The 19027-nt window shown below is 56.6% G+C and overlaps 8 protein-coding genes across 8 annotated transcripts; 3 read left to right on the forward strand and 5 right to left on the reverse strand.

Moving 5' to 3' along the window:
• Window positions 1-735: 735 nt before the first annotated feature.
• On the forward strand, window positions 736-3930 carry CcaverHIS019_0401720 (uncharacterized protein; the record flags this gene model as incomplete). Its single annotated transcript, XM_060599977.1, has 1 exon — window positions 736-3930. The coding sequence occupies one exon, from the start codon at window positions 736-738 to the stop codon at window positions 3928-3930; it is 3195 nt and encodes a 1064-aa protein (XP_060456617.1).
• Window positions 3931-6149: 2219 nt separating this feature from the next.
• CcaverHIS019_0401730 (uncharacterized protein) lies at window positions 6150-7016 on the forward strand (the record flags this gene model as incomplete). Its single annotated transcript, XM_060599979.1, has 3 exons — window positions 6150-6322; window positions 6355-6465; window positions 6506-7016. 3 exons carry the CDS (start codon window positions 6150-6152, stop codon window positions 7014-7016), a joined length of 795 nt encoding a protein of 264 aa, XP_060456618.1.
• Window positions 7017-7285: 269 nt separating this feature from the next.
• On the reverse strand, window positions 7286-7880 carry CcaverHIS019_0401740 (uncharacterized protein; the record flags this gene model as incomplete). Its single annotated transcript, XM_060599980.1, has 3 exons — window positions 7286-7478; window positions 7568-7681; window positions 7714-7880. 3 exons carry the CDS (start codon window positions 7878-7880, stop codon window positions 7286-7288), a joined length of 474 nt encoding a protein of 157 aa, XP_060456619.1.
• A 2474-nt stretch (window positions 7881-10354) lies between these two features.
• CcaverHIS019_0401750 (uncharacterized protein) lies at window positions 10355-11715 on the forward strand (the record flags this gene model as incomplete). The annotated part of the gene is made up of 3 exons (XM_060599981.1): window positions 10355-10524; window positions 10669-10785; window positions 10818-11715. 3 exons carry the CDS (start codon window positions 10355-10357, stop codon window positions 11713-11715), a joined length of 1185 nt encoding a protein of 394 aa, XP_060456620.1.
• Window positions 11716-12160: 445 nt separating this feature from the next.
• Window positions 12161-13436, reverse strand: CcaverHIS019_0401760 (uncharacterized protein; the record flags this gene model as incomplete). Its single annotated transcript, XM_060599982.1, has 8 exons — window positions 12161-12241; window positions 12373-12418; window positions 12459-12617; window positions 12652-12953; window positions 12985-13030; window positions 13064-13198; window positions 13230-13302; window positions 13337-13436. 8 exons carry the CDS (start codon window positions 13434-13436, stop codon window positions 12161-12163), a joined length of 942 nt encoding a protein of 313 aa, XP_060456621.1.
• A 444-nt stretch (window positions 13437-13880) lies between these two features.
• CcaverHIS019_0401770 (uncharacterized protein) lies at window positions 13881-14882 on the reverse strand (the record flags this gene model as incomplete). The annotated part of the gene is made up of 6 exons (XM_060599983.1): window positions 13881-14049; window positions 14092-14399; window positions 14432-14477; window positions 14510-14635; window positions 14667-14763; window positions 14795-14882. The coding sequence occupies 6 exons, from the start codon at window positions 14880-14882 to the stop codon at window positions 13881-13883; spliced, it is 834 nt and encodes a 277-aa protein (XP_060456622.1).
• A 993-nt stretch (window positions 14883-15875) lies between these two features.
• Window positions 15876-16750, reverse strand: CcaverHIS019_0401780 (uncharacterized protein; the record flags this gene model as incomplete). Its single annotated transcript, XM_060599984.1, has 2 exons — window positions 15876-16489; window positions 16534-16750. 2 exons carry the CDS (start codon window positions 16748-16750, stop codon window positions 15876-15878), a joined length of 831 nt encoding a protein of 276 aa, XP_060456623.1.
• Window positions 16751-17817: 1067 nt separating this feature from the next.
• Window positions 17818-18790, reverse strand: CcaverHIS019_0401790 (uncharacterized protein; the record flags this gene model as incomplete). The annotated part of the gene is made up of 3 exons (XM_060599985.1): window positions 17818-18329; window positions 18361-18469; window positions 18500-18790. 3 exons carry the CDS (start codon window positions 18788-18790, stop codon window positions 17818-17820), a joined length of 912 nt encoding a protein of 303 aa, XP_060456624.1.
• Between the last annotated feature and the right edge of the window lie 237 nt (window positions 18791-19027).

Below are 19027 nucleotides of genomic sequence, written 5' to 3' on the forward strand. Positions count from 1 at the left end.
AAGTCAACTCGACAGCTGAGCCGTGGGCGGTGGAGAGCCAGGGTAACTTGATTACCGTTATACCGTTAGCCAATGCAACATTGCAAAGTATCCAACACTTTCATGTCGCCCTAAGCCTAATATTCAATCCAAATTATCCAGGACCGGTGTTTGAAGCTTTCCATCAGGGCCAGGTACAATGCGCATGTCAAAAGCAGGATGCATCTTATTTTCGCGTTCTTGTACGATACAATGTAGAGTATCAAAAGTTCAACTTGGGCCATCAGTCCGCCAGTCCGGCTAGTTTGTCGTTTTCCCGGACGCCACCTTCTGAGACGACAGTGTCAGTGTCCCGCTTGATCCATGATCCATGATCCATGATCCAGGCATTGTTGCCTTGCCCGATCCCCAACGTGACGTTCAGGGCCCTGACGCAGAAAAGAGGCGCACGCGCACAGTCTCAAGCTTCAAAGCTCAAGCTCACGCTCAAAGCTCAAGCTTTGACGCGTAGAGTGTAGAGTGAATGGTAGCTCTATCATCAACCTTTGGATTTGGATCAGCAAGCAACAAACTATCACCCTTCTCCGGCTATCGCTACCATTACAAGCCATCAAACGCCCAGATGGCCAGACGGCCAGACGGCCTTAACTCACCATCAACCATCACCCGACCCCACACTTTCTCCTTTAACCTTAATCCACTTGTCAACCTGTACTTGACTCAAATTCTATCATTCATCTTGTTATTCCGGACCGCATGAGTACCGACATTGCGGGCCTTGCGGCCCCAGTCCCGCAGCGTCCCGTCAGCATGGCGAGCAGCAGCAGTGGCTCGTCCAACACCAACCCCTTTTTCGACGACATGGCGTACCTTGATCAAGTGGTCGAGGTCGAGACTACCAAGAAGCCGCGTATCAAGTGGACTGCACGCCGCAAGGCAGAGTCAATGACAAAAAGTGGGACAAAGCCCTCGTCCGCCGCCGTCATAGCCAAAGTACGCCCTCAACGCAGCATGGCCAACATTGTACCCCGCGCCGCCAGCCCACCTCCCACCTTCATCCCCTATCGCCCTCCATCGCCGACGCACGTCCCATACCGACCTCCCCCACCGACCAACTCATCCCAGCCTTCCTTCGCATCAACTTTGAGACCCATCTCCCCGTCGCGCTCACCTTCCCCTGCGCCCGGCCCCGCAGCCTCCTTCCCTTCAGCCCCTGTCTTTACTCTCAGCAGCGATAGCGAGCCCGACATGCCGTCGCTGTTCGACGAACTCGCATCGCTCGACACGGCCATCTCGTCTGCTGCGCCCAAGGCTAAGCTAAAAGCCAAGAAGAAGGAGCACAGGACCGCTGCTGGCCTCAACGCGGGCATGTCCAAGCTCAAGCTCCTGAAGAGCTCGTCGTCACTGGGCCGCTCTTCGCGCTCGTCTGACGCGGCATCCACTGCCCGGGCGTCAGTCTCGCTGTCCAACTCGTCGGGCTCGTCCTTCACATTTACACGTTCGCGCTCGTCCTTGTCCTCTCGCTCCACTAACACTGTAACTTCCCTCGCCACTATCACGACCAGCGCACACACGTCCGGCAGCGACCCGACCGCAAGTGCAAAGGCCCAAGCATCCCCGCCACAACTGTCGCTCCCCACTGTCGAGTTGGCCCCACAACTCCCACCAATGGCGATTACTGGCACGAGCACCAGCTCCTCGACCCCTATGTCTCACACTCCTTCTAACCCGAGCCCTCAAAGAGCCTCCACCCAGCCCCAACTTCCCGACCTCACACCACGCGCACCCAATCTAACCCCCAGCCGGCCAGCACCCGCACCCCCGGTCCTCACATCTCCGCGCCGCCAGCCTCTCCCACTGTCGATCAGCTCCCAGCCGGTCTCCATTCCCATCACTTCTCCGTCCTCGTTCTCCTCTTACCCCACCTCGTCTCCCCCTCTGATCAACCCCTACCTCCCATCGTCTCCCCCTCCCTTCTCCTCCTACCGCCCATCGCCAACTACCACGACTTTCGACCAGCGCGACAGCTCCCGCCGCTACTCGAACGGATGGTACAGCACATCCTCCCAGCGCCGCCCCTCGCTGAATGGTAGGAAGGGCTCGTCTGTGGAGCGCCAGGGCTCTGTGTCGTCTCTCGCCCCTCCGGGCGACTACCGCCGCCCAAGCAGCAGATCCATGGCCGAATCGCCTTGTCTCTCTATCATTGGCAACTTCCCCGTTCCGCCCGACATACAGCTGGACGTCAACCATCAGCTGGATCCCGGTTCGACAGACCACCTCGTGGCGCAGCTCGCTGCGGTAGCTGAGCACGAGTCCCGTGAGCAGGCTCGCGAGCCGAGCGCGGTATTCCTCGACGAATACATGGCGTTCGTGAGCACACCGAACTCGCCAAACCCCGGCGAACGCGAGCGTAACCATGCGCAGAGACAAGCCCATGAGGGTGTTGGCCAGGAACACTCGCTCACGAGCGAGGGCACCACGGCCAGCCCGACGCTGCTCACTCCTGAGGTTGAAACGTCGACATTGTCTGTTCCCTGGGCGCGCCCACTCAGCATCAAGCGCAGCACAAGCAGCAACAGCCTCATGGTTGAGGCTGAGTCGGCACGTCCCGAGAGTGTCATGCTCCCCAGGGACCTAGTGGATTTCGAACACATTCCCGCAACCGGCAAGCACAGCTTCGAGCCCTATGAGGCGACAGACGTTGTCGACCCGCTCACTCCGGCCCCAGTTCCAGTTCCCCCTCCGCGCGCGATGTCGCGTTCCATCCCGGCTGGCGGGCAGGAGCCACCCGCGCGCCGCGAAACGTTCGGCCAGTTGCCTACGCTCCCGGGCATGCCACTTGAGAAGAGTCCCGCGCGTGCGGCCCGGCTGGGCAGCTCGGCCAGCACCGTTTCATCCACCTCCGAACTGTCGTCCGGCAGTGTCAACCTTACGCGACGGCACAGGCAGGACAGCGCTGCAAGCTCTTACTCGGCCAGCTCGATGTACGCACCTGTTGCGAGCCGGGCGATGCGGAAGGACAGCGGCGGAAGCGTGGTGTCTGCCAGTCTAAGTCCGACAGCGTCCGGGTTCCCAGGTGTTTCGGACACTCTCCCGCTCAACATCCGGGTACGCGACGGGAGCGGGTCTCGAAATGCCTCGAGCCACGGCCGCTTGCGCACCGCCGCTGGGGCGACAGCTCCGCTCAACGTCGCACGCTCGCGCACAGCGAGCAACTCTAGCTCGGATGCGCGTGGGGGATACGGTTACTCGACCAGCTACGATTGTGGCATGGCCTCTAACATCGAGTCTCTGTCGCGTTTCAACATGAGCGGACACGACGTTACACGCATCCGAGCAAACAGTGGGGGCGCACGTCTCGCGTCGACTCGGCCCCGCCGGGGCTCGAGTGTCACCACACCAAGCAGCGTCTCCAGCGCCAGCAACAGTGTAGGTCCTACACCGCCAGGTTCGATGCCCAGCAGCACGCCACATACGCCAGGTATGGCCAATTCGTCACAAGTGTACGCACCGCCGCCGTCGTATGGCAACTTTGCACCGTCCGGACGGTCACCAACATTCGTGCAGGCGTATTCTCCGTCCGGACGGTCACCAACATTCGTGCAGGCGTATTCTCAGTCGGCTCATGGATCTGGTTCTTACAACCAGGCGTCGTACGAGCCAACGAACGGGACCTCGTACAATTCGTACAGCGCATCCTACGGACCCTCGTCCTACACATCTCCGCAGAACAGCAACGCCGGCGGGCATTCGCACATGCCGTCGTCGTCGTCCATCTCAGTCCCAAGCAGCGGATGGTACTCGTCCCACGGGCCCACGTCTCCACGCTCGCAGCCGCGCCGGCCCAACCTCCCGCGTGAGGCGCGCGACGCGTACACGTACAGCCCAGGGACTACGGCCGCAGCCACGACGTTGCCGACGTCGGCCCGTACCCGTGGCGAACCCTTCTAGCTAAAGAGCGCAGGCCATTGCGCGAACATTCCAACCGCTACGACCCGGTTTTGGGTATCGAGTTTGTATACTAGCACGCGCAATGCACTGTAACGACGTGATGACATGGACTAGATGCGTAAAGGCAGGATTTGGCGCCCGCAGAAATCTGAATGCATATCATTTGAGAGGGGTCCCAATGTCCGGCTACATGGGCCGGAGCAACTCCAGCGGCGTGCGCGACGTATGGATCTGGTGTGCCTGTCGCAACACCAAAGCAGAAGGCCCTGTCAACCGCTGTTTCGCCGAGTCTTTCCTCACATGCTCACGCGAGCCCCAAACCTGGCACAAACCTGGACCAAGGAACTGACCCTTTGTCAACACCCTTGTAGTCTCAATCCACACTAGATCAATACGCCATTCCTCACAACCCTCGGCGCGCCATGTGCTCGCACTACTACCCCTAACAGCCTTGGCCGGTTATTCAACCTTGGCCGACGGCCGGCAACATTGTATGGTCATCAGGAGGCCGCCGTCCCCAACCCAGCTCCATCTTCTTCTTTCACACCAGTGCGACCGGTAAGCCACTCCAACCCTAGCAGGATGAGAAGATGTCACGCTCACGAGTTCTCAGGCTTCTTTTCTAATGGTCTCGGTCTCAGGCCTCAGCGTAAGTCTCAGCTTGTCAGAATTGGGGTTGTCGGACATGAGGCTGACGACTGACAAGATATCTGTGAGTCACAGGTGAAGCTGCCTTGGTGGCGCCACCGCCACCGCCGCCACCACTGCCACTCGCCCCATCACACATGGCTGGAAAAGCCAGTCACCGAATAGACCGCATTTAGCAATCCCCTGAATACCGTTCTTGTCAGGAGGAACTCTCACATGAACAGAAATCCTCGGAAGCTTGCATCATTTCACAATGGGTCGCCAGGTATGTGAGGGTCACGTGATTGAAGAATATTTGCCGCCGAGCTAATGCAAGGGCCAATTTCTATTGTCCGGGTATATTCAAACCATGATGCCGAGTGGAGGTCGCGCACCTCATCCTCCACCATATCCCAACTGCCATCCGACTCCTTAACTCAGTTGGTAGAGTGTCAGATTCCAATTGGAAAGAAAGCATCCTGACGGTCGTGTGTTCAAGTCGCACAGGGGTCGTGAGCGCGTCTGAGCGATGGCTCAGCAACCGCTACCTTTTGTTGGTTGACGCCGGCGTGTTCGTGCTCTATGGTACGCACTGATACACTCAACACCCACCACGAGCAGAAGAGGCCAGTATATCATTCCCAGAAGAACTTTGGGAGATCACCGTGGCCGGAAACCATTTCAACTTGTGCACAGTAATCTGCGCACTCTTTCAAAAGAGTCCCTCTTCTCCAAAAACGTCGCCTAACCACGTTTGCTGCTCTCTGACGGAGAATTGAACTCCGGTCTCCCGCGGTCAACGTTAATGACAAGCGAGCATACTAGCCACTATACGATCAGAGATGCTGTTTTTATGTGGGTGTTAGAGCCGTCAGATTCAAGCTGGAGGTCTGCGGGAAGCGGCAGGCGTCGTAGCCTGCCGTCCCCAGTAGTTGAGAGGTGATTGTATGCACAGAGCGATAAACACGGGCTAGGTAGATGTATTTCAGGATGTCAGGAATGCAAAGTGAAAGTCAACCGGAAACAAACCCAGGTGTCAAGTGGAGGTTTGCCACTCACCACTCGGACCGTTTCCAACATGTACGACACCTGCCCTCAGTGCTCAAGCACTCGCGCTCGTTGCGCGCCCATTCAGACACATTATGGGCAAGTTTGAGAGCCGCGGCAAAGTCCTGAGCGTGTGCTGCTCGCGCGAGCCTTGGCACGTGGTAGCTGGTCTCAGTCTGGCATTCAACCTGGCGATACTAACTGCGGCATGGCTGGGCCGTCTTGAATGCTTGCGTAAACGAGGTGGGATTATCGACTGAACTTGCAGCCCCCAATATTTTGGAACAGCTTGGAACTTTCCAGGCATGCACTAACAATTGAGTTGCAGCGGCATTGAATTGCCGAAAATGGTATCGCTCGCACGCGCCTGATTTCATGGTGGCGCACTAGTCGATAGATGTTCCAGAACGAGTCGACGTCAATACAAGCCTCTGAGACGGGCTCATGTTTTTCTCCTTCTTTCTCTATAGTATAAGTACTCTCATATTCTACCCATCCACAACGCAAATTACTCTCACATTCCCTCCGTCCACCGGTACAATACAATGCCCCGTACCATCTTCTGGCCCATTGTCGTGCACTTTGTCTTGATCATCCATGCCGCCTTCTGGTCAGTCGTAGCAGGGGTGATGTGCGCCATCCAGCTCAACGATGGACACCTTGAAGCGACAGCGGGTGTCGTTATCTACCCCATCCTGTTCGCGTATTGCCTTGTATGGTGAGCCTCCCCAATACCCCAACTGACAGCAGGTGCTGCATGTCCCGTTCGGACTGGGTCTTAGTCTACTCGAAGGTCGACGTCGCGGCAACGATCATTTGCGGTATTTCCTCCCTTGTCGTCGGTATCTGGAACACATGGTTGTCAGTTTCTTCAATCCTTACCGCTCAGGATTAACGTCAGTTGCATGGCTCCCACTCTCACTTTCCTCTTCCTCTCCATCTTCCTGGCCTGGTATGTCGTGACGCGTCGGGTCATGCACAGATGGAGCACGTCGATCTACTGCCTTTCGGTCTCGGACCACGACGCAAACAACATCCAAGTCTGCCCATACGTTCTTCCCATGACTGTCAATGACAACACGCCCAACCGTCCCCCCGCCATCATCTTGCGCCGCGGTCCCGTGGCGGCCATGGTGCTCCAAGAGCAGATGGAGGCCACGTCGCGGCATCTCGCTACCTTGGCAGCCAGCGGGGACGTCTCTGTCAATTCCGAAGCCCAGGCTCAGGCCCTTCGTTGCATCCACATCCTCACCGAGATCCAGCTCCTCCAGATGAGATCGCGCAGCTTGGCTCCAAGTTCAACTGATGTGCCCACGGAAGTCCCACGTACTGGGCTTACCGTCCGTGCTCTGGCCGAGCACAATGCTGCCGAGTTCAGAGAAGCATCTGAAGCGCCGCTGACAGTGGCTTAAGCGTTGCAACCTCGCAAGTAGGGGATCAGGCGAAACCCCAAGCCAAGCACTTGTGCAGTAGCTTGTCACAGTCGAGTTGCTCCTTGTTTCGCTGAATCTCCTTGACTTTGAATTAATAGCGTAGTTCAGTTGCCATGCAGTTCTGTGTTCTGTGGGATTAGACTTTAGACTTCCGGTTCGTTATCTTAGTTTGATTGAAGGTATGTGGCATGTGGAAGCACTGGGTGCTGGTAGGGTACAGTACTATTCATCTGCTTCGAGTTTTGTGCTCATGCAAACTGCTGGAACTGCTGGGGGTTCGGGTGCTGAGCATTCTGGTTGTTCTTGAGAGCTCCGCCAGCCACGTCGACCTCTGCGACGTCGTACAGCGTCATGCCCCACTTGCCCGAGACCTTGCGCGTGCCGACGTAAACGCCCTCGAAAATGGCCCAGCCGAGGAGAATGACGAAAACGCCAATCCCGCTGATGTCAGTGTCTGTTGAATATCCGAGATCGAAGAGACGGGGCCGATGCCGAAGGACGGAATGGAGATTGGACGGGAAGACACTCACACCAAACCGCAGAAGATGCCGATGAAGAGACCTGACAGGCACAAGATGGCGGTCAGAATAATTTCCATCTTTGTGGACATCAAAGCGCTGTGGGAGCGTTTGTGGCATACAAAGCTGATGTTAACGCGGATCCACAGTAGACGAACACAAAGATACAGTAACCAATCGTGATGATGCCGTGGATGATGGCGCCAATGCCACCCCAATAGCCTCCGATAATTAGGATAATGCCGAAGATGCTCTGGACAAGGCTGATGATGGCTACGAGGCTGAACGTGACCAGCTGTAGGATCGAGGGCCAGTAGTACGACATGGTGTAACGAGTGTGGTTTAACGAGTGTGGGGTAGTTGCGAGTTGGGCAAAGGTGTGGACTGAAAAGGTAAGGAAAGAGAAATGGTTGAATGGGAGGACGAAGGGTTCGAGAGCTGGTTTATATCATTCTCTCGAAGCTCAACAGTGAACGCGTCGACGCGTCAAGCGTAAAGAGCTGTGGCTGTGAAAAGCAAACATTCAGCAAAATGGCTCTCAAGGCCTAGCCCCCCCCATTTCTTGTGTTTGACACTGCATTGTCGGGTAGGAAAAAGGTTTCAGGGGTTCAACAGGGCCAACAAGGTACAGTGGGAAAGTCTCCAACTCGTAAGCATGCTATGCCCTGAGGTTAACCCTGGGGGCAACCTCCTTTCGTCTTCACATCCCAACTTGATCAAGTCGACCGCAAACTGTCTCTGATCATTTATCGATTACCCTACCGAGTACAGATACCAAGACGCGTCTTGAGCAAGTAATACTGATGGGGATTTGTAGACGAGTTTGAAGAACGGACAAGTGGTTGCCTGCCCAGCCCCTCTCGGACAACAAGAGGTCTGTATGATGGCTCTCAGTCGCTCCAAGACACATACGGCAGCTGCCGTTGTTCCCAACGTCTTATGCTCATCCATGTCACGTCCGTCTTCTGGGCCAACCGAACAACCCTCTTGATGTCTTTCAAACGCACATTCTGCTTCCCGTAACTTTATCAGCGCTAAACAAGCGCAGTCGACGTTGTGCTGGTACGTGCCCCATCTCCCTGTGTTTCGCGGAAAGCGGTCAGGTACGACAGAACGCCGAACGCCAAGTTCCGTTCACATTGCGACGCGTCGTTCAGGGCAAATCTTACGCAACTCGAGGGCTCCATTGCAACAGCCACTTTCATATGCTTGTGTTGGCTAAACAATATACAATCTCTCCTGCGGACAGTCTCAGACAGGCGTGTATACCCTGTACCGCCTCCCAGGTCCGTAAAGAACACAGCCCGAGTCTTACCCCCGGCCCCGCAGCAGTCTTTGGCCTGGCCAGCATCGCCGACGACCCATCCAAGGGAAGCGTGTGAAGGTTTAGTAATGCCCATATTCGATTGCAGTTGTACAATCTGTAGCAAGTGTGCCAATACATGCATTTCATCAGCCTGAAGCTTTCTAGCCGCCATAGCTCGGGTCGTTCCGTCCCTCGAGGAGGCTGCGGCGCTTTGCGTCGGAGCCACACGCAGTCATTGGAGCAGCTTATGGTTTGCGCGGTACGACATAGGAGCCTCAAGCGTACGGAACAAGGTATGATTATCAAACTCATGAACGGCAGGCTGCCTTGGTTAAGCTTCACAGCAACGGAGGCATTCATTCATGAGGTCACGTGAACGGGCCAGGCACCCGGAGTAGGCAACCTCATTCAGTCCGCAGTCCAATCTACCATCCGAGCAACAATGCAACTGCACCAACAGTCAAGCCACCTTGCAGTGTCGTCACCTGTGAGGCCTTGCGCGGGATCCAAGGATCCGAGGACGGCCCAACATGCTGAGGCCATTTCCGAGCGAGACCGTCCTCATAGATCATTAACGAAGATGGATTCATTTGGAAGGTGACTGCCGTCGTTAGAACCAACGTTGCTATCCCAAGTCGTTCCCTTGACTGCTCTGGCGAGTCCTCTGGCCCCACGAAAGTGCGTCACATTCCTTGTTGCTACAGTACCCTACCAAAAGTGTTCGGACAATTTAGGCCCGTGCGCCCACTTTGAGGTGCCACACTCGTCTTTGGAAGACCGTGCAGCTTGAACTACAAGGGATAGAGATACATGGAAGGACTTAAAATGAAGCTCAATGCTTTACAGATGACAGGCCCTTGCCAAGGTCCGTGGTTATTCAACCCGCTGGTAGCTGTGAGTCTATTCCTTAGAATATATCACTGACTATGCGTAGAGTCCACCAGCCTGTTGATAAGAGACTGTGGCATCTGATCCCACACTTGTTGAACTGCTTCCCAGAGCTCAGCCTCATTTCGGGGGCGCACCTCGAGTCCGCGGATACGCCTCTTGAGCTCCGCCCATACATGCTCAATGGGATTGAGGTCGCCGCACACGATCTTAGTGTAGAGTTCAATTCTGTTCTCAGAATGTGCATAGGCATCGCCGTTCCACCGGAATCGTGCTCGGAAGACGAGATGGCGGGTTGTGCACAGTCCCAAAATCAGGATAGTCTGAACACTTTTGGTAGGGTACTGTATATATGCATCCCCATTAACTATCTGTTGAGTAGCATTCGAGCAGGTGGCGGCCACTGTGAGCTGCACTCCTTCAAAGGGCGGTGCCTAAAATGGGGCGGCGTTGCGGCGCTTTGTGCGCCAGGAGTCCACAGTATCAGCACAGCAATGCAACACTTGCGCTGCAACCTGTGTGAGGCCCTCAGGCTTTCAGCACTTATTACTCTGGTCCTGCGTCCGTTTCCCCCTTGCCCCCAGTCCTCATCCACTCTATCGACCATGCACCGCAAGCTCAACTGGCCCATTGTGGTCATGCTTGTCCTTTCCTCGCTCGCGATGGTCATGGCCCTGTTCCAGATTATTTGGAATATTGTGTTGTTTTACTCCAGCAGTACTGCTATCGCCGAACTCGTCATTGGTATGTTGTACGCAGTCTATCTCATTGCCTGGTGAGTGTCAATGCCAATGGTCCAGGGAGACTCGCGTGAGTGCTCGGCACATCCTCGATCCAAGTCCTAGCTGGACTGCTGGTCGATTGTGTTCAGCAAAGGCGCTGATCTTGCCTTTGCCTCCACATATCTGACTGAGCCCAGGTTCGTGAGGTTCAGGAAGAAGACCAGGTGGTTCGCGACCATTATCGTCGACTTGGTTGCCTGCGTCGTCTTCGCAGTTTCCGGTCTCGTGACCGGTCTCCTCTCTCTATTCCCAGTGTAAGTGTCTCTTGTTCATTCGCTGACATCAGTTCCCTAGGCACCTTCGCCGTTTTCACCCTCATCTTCCTGTTCGAGGCGATCCACGTTGCAACACGTCACGTCCCGGGCTCCAAGCTCCGCGTGAGCCTGTATGACCTCGCGGCCCTCGATGCGAGCAGGCAGGGGCACAACTCAAGCGGCAGCGCCGGATGGGTGGATAGGGCGGGAGGCGATGCGGGACTGCTGGATGAGGAGACCAGCCTTGAGGAGGCCCTGGTTGTCCCATACGAACAGTGGAAACCAGAAGGAGAGCACATCGAGCACCTGAACGCTCAACAGGATGCCACACATCTGGAGCCCGCAATGGTCCCACTGTTCCACTTACCGGGGCGCCAACAGCACGACCTCTTGCGAGTGCGGAACGTGGGAAGCGAGGGTGACGTGAGGAGCAGCACGGATCCAACCAGGCCCCGGGACGTGAAGAACAGGATGATCATGGGCTCCGGCCAGAAAAGCCGGAAAGCCGAGAGAAGCCATGCCCCGAGCGCCAGCACCAGCACTGAGACTAGGCGAGACGCGGACAGCCGCAACAATGTGCAGCCAACCACGGGGACTCTCGACGTTGGCAGCGTGTCCGAAGCATGCCCCTCTTACGATGAGAGCATGGCGATATCGAGGGGCATAGTTCAACCCCGAGCCGCCCAGGTGTCCTTCTCGTCACCCGCAGTTGTGGCACCTGGGATTGGCAGTGGCGAGCGGAATCAGCGTGACTTCAACTCAGAGCCGCGTCACCAACCGACTGGCTCAAGTGAACAGAGCCGCAGCGTCGACACTGGGCTCTCGACCGACGCATACCACCTCGACCAGCCTATGCCGCAGTCTACACCCCCCGCAGTTATCCCCGAGGGCCTCAACATGAAGGGCCAGCATCTCAAGCACATTCGTTAGGACAGCGTAAGCAGTGGGAACAACCGTTCTCGCCCGAACGTAACCCGATTGTGAGTGCCACCAAGCTCAAGCTCAGGAGCTTCAGCAAGTAGTAGCGCTGCTGCCGACCTAGAGGAGATTACTGTGGAGGTACTTGTATCATAGACAGGGGGAGCTCATTAGGTCCCGCTTTGGTCCCGCTCTCGCTCCCTCCTTTTATAGCCGTTTGTATCTTCGTTCTGCCTCTTTCGATGTACACATATTCGTCTTCACAACCAGGCATGGTCGAGAGATGTGCGGCAGTATAGCAAAGGCAGTAGCCAAGTGAAAGCGTAGTCGTGTGAAAGTGCTAGGAGTTAGAGGAGGTCACGGTGATCGTGAGTGATAATCAGCCTTACACGGGTTATTCGAAGCAGTACATTGCCGCAGGTGGCTTCGGTGTACATGAGTTCCAAGTGTAGTTCAGCTAACCGTCGAGCGTGACATCGTCGCTGTCGTCCCGGAGCGCAATGCCCCGCCTCCTCTCGAACCGGATGATGATGCCCAGCTGGTGTCAGTGTTGGGGCAGTGCTGAATTTTCCACCGTTAGACGAGACCGCCGATCAGTGGCACTGGTGATCCTGCCACTCTCCTCTCGAGCCCTTAATCGGTCCGTCCAGCTCAGAACACCACACTCACCATAATGAGCACGCCCACGGCTCCAGCAATACTCAACGCCCACACACTGCCGTCAGCTCGCAGAACGCACCAAGCAGGCTACTCACAAGTACATGAAGGGCGTGACCTCAAAGTCGTACTCGTGAAATCGGGGAAACGAGAACGGCGCAGAGACAACCGTGAACGCGACGGAGAGAAGTAGAGCGAGTTTGGCGCGCAGATAGAACTTGTCCTGCGTCGCAGTGGACCACGGGCCACGCATCACGCTACGGTCAGTGAACATGACAAGTAGGAACTCACGCGAACGCGCCGTAGGTGACGATAAAGAACGCGAGGAAAATACCTATGATAATGGCCACGAAGGATCCTGACGTGCGCACCGGTGACCACATGGCTGTTGCTAAAGTGATAAGGGGGGCAGCCGTGACGGTCGCCTGCAGTGCGGCGAGGTATCCGGCCCAACGGTAGAGGATGGTGCGATGCCCGCCGATGACGTCCCGTGGCGGCGTGGCAAGCTCAACCTCGGGGAGTGCTACATCGCCATCACCCGTGAGCCCCTCCTCATCCTTGCTATGGAGAGCGAGGATAAGATAAGTGAGGACCTAATGTCAGCGACGCGACAGAAAAACTAACGGAGAACCCGAAAGTAGTCGTCAAGATGACCTGGACGATGAACATCCTGTTGTCAGCGCTGCCTAACCCACAGACGCACCACAAAGGATTGCCCGCTTGCGGTGTCGACTCGCGCTCACGGTGGACCCAGAGGAAGACGCTATCGAGGATGCCGACAGCTAGTGTGCCGGCGACCAGCGCCAACTCACTCCAACGCGGTCGGTCGAGGCACACCCTATAGTCAGCGCGGCCGTCTAGGGACGTACACAACGAAAGCGAGGAGGATCAGCGCAGCTGCACCAGCCTGCAACCCCTCGGCCCAGCCGTAGTCTAGCTGGACTGGTGTCAGTCAGATCCGAACGGAGGGGATTACATGCGTAGTTGATGACGGGGAGGGTCATCAAGAGGAGGTAAGGGAGGATGAAGAATTGGAGGCCCGTGTAGAGGGCACGCCGGACAACCGGAGCGTTCATGATGGTGCAGGCAGGCAGGTACGATTAATTGAGAAGATAGAAAGGATCGTGATGATGGACAGAATGCGCGAGTGGGGGTGGCAAGACGACGTGTTTGGCTTAAACATGTGACGTTGAAGAGTGGGGTCCCGCATTCCATGTCATCCACTCGGTGCGATGTAAACAAGGTTATCAGGAGGTGGAGCACGGCCTCCATCACACCTCGCTGCAGCTCGCCTCTCGTATCGCGGACCCATTCGAGATATGATTGCAAGAGGGGCTCTCAACATATGATACGGGTTATGGCATACTAAGATTGTATCTCCTCTACACCGGCATCGAACAGAACTGGAGCTGTCACATTTTCCGTGCATACGGAATCCTCAGCGTCCTCATTGGGGTGAGCCATGTCGTAATACAATACGGCGAACAACAGCGACACCGAAGGTAAGCAGAGTAGCAGAGCTAAAGCTGTCGTGGGGAGTCTGCTATCAGCATTGAGACAGTAACGTAGACGTGCACTCCCCCTTCAACGATCAAAGAGATGAAGAGGATGTTCGAGGCGCCAAGGGCAACCTTAGCCAAGGAGTAATACTGGTTGGTCCCGTCCCCGCCCTTAGGCCCATTGATCACTCTGGCCGTTAGCAGAGACCTAGTGCTAGCAGTTCGAGCTTACAGAGAGAGAGCGACGCTTGAACCCGAAAGAAGGATCAACATCAGGGTGCCAAACACGCGGCCTAGGCGTAGAAACGAAGCTGACATCACACTCTCCGTAACACCTGCCAATAAGACGAGTGACGCGGCCCCAGCGAGGCGGTAGATCTTGAGCCGCGACGAGTTGTAGAAGTGTGGCCACTGGATGCGTGGCGTTTGGGTGAGCGTGAGGTTGCCCTCCTCGCCGCCGTCCATAATGAGGCCCTCGCCGCCGTCGTCTTCGTCGTCACTCTTCCACCGCACGAGGTCTATCACGACGGTACCAATGCACTGGCTGTCAGGACCGCGAGAGTGAGACTCACAAGCACGCCGAAGATCAAGGTGCACATGAGCGACAGAATCGCGATCCTTCATGTAAGCTCGGCTGGGCGATAACGCACATTGTATACCCCTTTTCTTGCCGGATTGCGAGATTGCTGATCGTCCCGTGGATAAAGGCGCAAGCGAGCGCGATCCTATCCTTCCAGCTGAAGGCGAGGACGTCGTCGGCGTCGCGCTTGCTCATGCTGTCGTTAGCGATGCGGGGTTGGGACGCACTAGATCACGATTGCGAACAGGAGGAGCCAGCCAGTTCCCGAGAGCGCATACACAAGTTGTGCTACTGCTGTGTTCTTTGCGTCCGCGATGGTGATCACTCTCGTCAGCGCTGTAGCCGTTGCACACACAGATACCAGTGTTCAGCCATACATAGGGAATGGCGAGGCCGATGAGCGCCAAGTGCAAGCTGGCCTGAACGCGGCGGACGTTCAGCATGACTGCTCGAGTTGCAAGGTTGACGTGGAATGGTAAACAACAAGTGCATGGAGATGGCCAACCCAAAGGGCTCTCTGAGCCTAACGCGCGACGGTTGATAACGAAACAAGCCTACGTAGCTAGGACCTCCCCTATCACAGGTATCAGCTTCCGCGTCATTCCTCTTGACCACGTCGTCCATTGCAACAAACACCTCGAAATCCCGCCGACTTAATACACGGATGTTCCACGCTCGTTCAATAGCTTGCCATACTTTGTCGTCATCTTGAGACTGATTGCCAGACAAGGCACGGTATCCACCTCGTTTGCCCCAATTTCCAGCCACCCAGCTTGCAACTCTGCAAGTCTTGAGTCAATCCCTGGATCGCCAATGACAACCATCGCACGTCGGCAAGATGCTGTAACTGGCTGCTACTCAAACTTGCAACCTCGGAGCTGCGTGGTGACCAGGATAAAGGTCGCCCTCAACCAGAAGACTGAAACATGTTGGAACTGGTGCCTCAAGATTCACACTGGAGGGCCTCTAGGTACCACAGGGGACGACGCTGCAGTCTGGTGTTGAGGAGTGATGTGTAGAGATGCATAGGATGATGGATTCGGGCTAGGCACTAGAACTGTCAGTGCTGTGGTCTTGTGGACTCTGCAGGGTGGGTACCAAACGGAGGCAAAGTCACGTGACGGGTGGAGGTTTGTTGCGTATTACCATAGCAGTTGCAAACACAACATCATGCAAGTCTGCGTGTATAGTGTAGGTGGTTATCACTGTTCGTTGTGGATCCTATTCGCAGCTCTGAGCCAACCGCTGTTCGACTCAGCGTGCGCGCAATCAATCCCCTTTTGCCCTCCTGGACCAAAGACTTGGCACACCGTTCATTCATTGCATGGCAGGCGATTACTCTGGCAGATGTCCTGCTGGAGGAGACTACATCGATAGACCGCACATTAATCTCACATTGTCCATATTACTTGTCTCTGCTGTCTGGTCAGTGTCCTCTACGCCGAACACCCGCATTGAGGGTCCGCGGTTATGTCGACAGGCGTCAGAGCGAGCTTGATCTCGGCGGCGCGGCGGTCCGTGAGGGCTGGGACCTCGATGCTCCCTCCCTTGTTCCACTTAGGTAGCTCGGACTGCAGAACGGCGCTGACGTTCTCGCCGGCATTGAGGCGAGCCACGAGCCTCGAGTCGCGCATGTTCCCGCACCCGATATCGAGCGTCCAGCTCACCAGGGCAGCCCACTCGTTGCAGTTGAGCATGAGTTGGTGGAGAGCCGGCCAGAGGCATGCAGCGTGCTTGGCAATGTCCTCGTGCAGGAGGGTTTCAGCGTCTTCAGCGGTAAGGGACGGCTTGCATTCGTTGGAGCAGACATGGCCATAACCCAACTTTGGCCGGCCCACCTCGTCGTTGAAAAGGTTGGGGGCGAAAGGAGCGTGCGTTTTGACGAGGGCGATACCGGCATTGTTGATACCCGTGCAGCTGGGCTTGAGGGTTGGGTTGAGAAGGCGCTTGACTGGAGGGGGGTTCGAAGGCGGAGAACCGTCCGCGTTGCAGAGGGGAGCGACGAAGCCGGTTGTGCCGGTTTTGACCCAGCGGTCGAGAACGAAGCAACCTGAGGTTAGCTTGGAGGGAGGAAAAACTCGCCGTCAGAAGTACGGTCCCAGAGGTGCCAGCCCTTGATGGTGTCGCCCTCGATCTGGCACTGGATGGTCACCTCGGCAGTGTGGTTACAGTGGTACTGGCGCATCACGCCCGATTTGATGCTGGGCCGCGAGCGGCAGTTGACATTGTCTCCGGTGATCTCATACGGCCCCGCTGCAAAGGCGAGGGCCAGGGTAGACAGGCCCACAATGACAGTGAGTGGGTTGAGCATAGCGGGGCGAGACTGCAATGATGAATGGCGATCCTGCTGAGGATGAAGCTTTATAAGGCTCTTGCCAGTTCCCGATGACCAACGGGCTGAGAAGAGTGCCCTGCTCTCCTTGGGAAAGGACGTGTGTGCGAGGATAGCCTGTGCGCCCGGGTGCGAGCACCGCACCGCTTCCGCACGAGCCCGTCTGCACAGCTCTGGGACATATGGCACGCTCTAGAGCGCGGGCCACGCCGCTTCTAGAAACCTAAGCCTACCTTTATCCAGGAGCCGTCTGTGTCGGGCACGCCCTTGGGGTGGTATGGCGAGATAGGAAGGCAGCGCCATGCCGAGAGTTCCCCAAGGTGTCCTGGAAGTGATACAGTCTGTGGTGCTCAGAAGCACTTCTTCAGCGAAGCAGCGGATAGCGTTACGGCGGAGCATGTCGCGTCACTGCTAATCAGGTTGCCTGGAGGTTGCAGCTCCTTGCAGCCATAAGCGCCCCACGTCTCCTTCGTGCCTCAACTGGCGTGCAGCTGCTATGCAGGTAGGCTGAATGTTGCAGCTCCTTGTGGCCAGCAGCGCCCCACGTCTCCTTTGTGGGCTTGTCAATCCCTTCATCGCCTTACTCGCCTCCACTCAACACACTACCTAGGCCGCACCTGTACTTGTCGGCTCCTCGCCAAGCACCTCCGTAGGGTGCCCGTGCTCTGTCCAAAGTAGTGCTGGACGCCCATCTCACTGCCGTGGGTACTCCTCCCACGCAACGCGGTTCCATCAAAGACCGCTTAGACCTCGGAGGGGAGGGGAGAAAAATAAGCGCGATGCGCTCGCATTGCTCTCTGACGGAGAATTGAACTCCGGTCTCCCGCGGTCAGGTCATGACAAGCGAGCATACTAGCCACTATACGATCAGAGATGGCTGCTGATCAATGAAAGTGGCGGCTGTTAATCATCCCGAATCGATGTGAGGGCCGACAAGGGCGAGCCTGAAGGAGTGGGTGAAGTGGCTTTAGCAGTTGTTAAACTGGTCAGTATAACCAAGAGAAAGTGGAAGGATACAAGGCAGCCGTATCGCAGATCCTCATTCATCACTCCGGTGTCCACGGAAATGCGCGCTCTTCCCACCCAAGCATGTGCTTGGCCTTGGAGCAGTCGAAGAACCCCTCGTTTGCCTTCCACTCGCGCCTCATCTCGCACTTCAGGTCCGGATAGTACTTTCTCAACAGCTCGAGGCTCGAGGACTGTTGCACAATGGTCGGCGCAACGATGAAGAAATTTTCTGCGCCAAGAGGGAAAGTGCTCGTTGGGGCGGTGATGCCGGCCAAGAACGCGCGCGCAGTACCGCCCACCGACGTCCAACCCCACAGATCCTTCCAGTTTCCCTGTGCCGCATGCAGCGCCTCAGGATTGTACGCCAGCGACTCGGGGATAACCCAGTGTGGGCGGAAGCATCCGATGCGCATCTTGGGATAGCGGCGGCAGAAGGCCGCGGCTTGCTCCTCGACAGCGAGCTTGCAGAGGCTGTACGAGTCTTGGGGGTATCGGGTGTGCTCCTCGTCGAGGGGGAGGTAGTCAAAGTGAGGACGAGGCTTCGAGAAGACTGTCGTCAGAGGAGGGGTTGGTAGACGTACTGAGTCCAATAGCGTTTACGCTCGATGCCATTGAAATGCGCTCGATGCCCACCTCACCGGCGGCCTGGAGTGCGTTCCAGCTCATCGTCGAATTGACGTTGTGAACAGTCTGTGTCAGTTCATTCTTCTGCCCACTTACTTCCTCCGGCACGTATCGCAGGAGCGGCCCATCCGGATCCGTGGGGTTCTGCAGCGAGTACACCGCCGCCAGGTGGATGAGCGCATCACACCCCTCGATGGCCTTACGGAAATCGGCCTCCTTCATCATGTCCACGCTCTTGAAAGTGTACCCCTCCCCACCAGCGTTGGGGTGCGGCTCGGGAGCGATGTCTACTGCCACAACGTTGTGCCCTTCAGCCAGTGCGTGTGACACGACGCCCCGGCCGATCACACCGTTCGCGCCCGTGATTGCGATTGTCAGCTTGGACATTGGGTGATGGTGAGATGCGAGGAAGGTGGGGAGCCCCTGCAGTATTAAGTGTCATGGGACGACGTCATGACATCTACCACCAGCCGTGAAATCCCGTTTGTTCGCAGAGTTCAGCCGGCTGTTCTGACAAGCCGCGGTCATTTCGGCGACCCTTGGGCCGTTTTCTGCTCCACTTGTGACCGATGGCAAAGTCCTCATGCCTGGTTCGGTTGTAAGACAAGACACAGTAGTCTCGGA

Source organism: Cutaneotrichosporon cavernicola (genome assembly GCF_030864355.1).
Source record: "Cutaneotrichosporon cavernicola HIS019 DNA, chromosome: 4".
Lineage (NCBI taxonomy): Eukaryota > Fungi > Basidiomycota > Tremellomycetes > Trichosporonales > Trichosporonaceae > Cutaneotrichosporon > Cutaneotrichosporon cavernicola.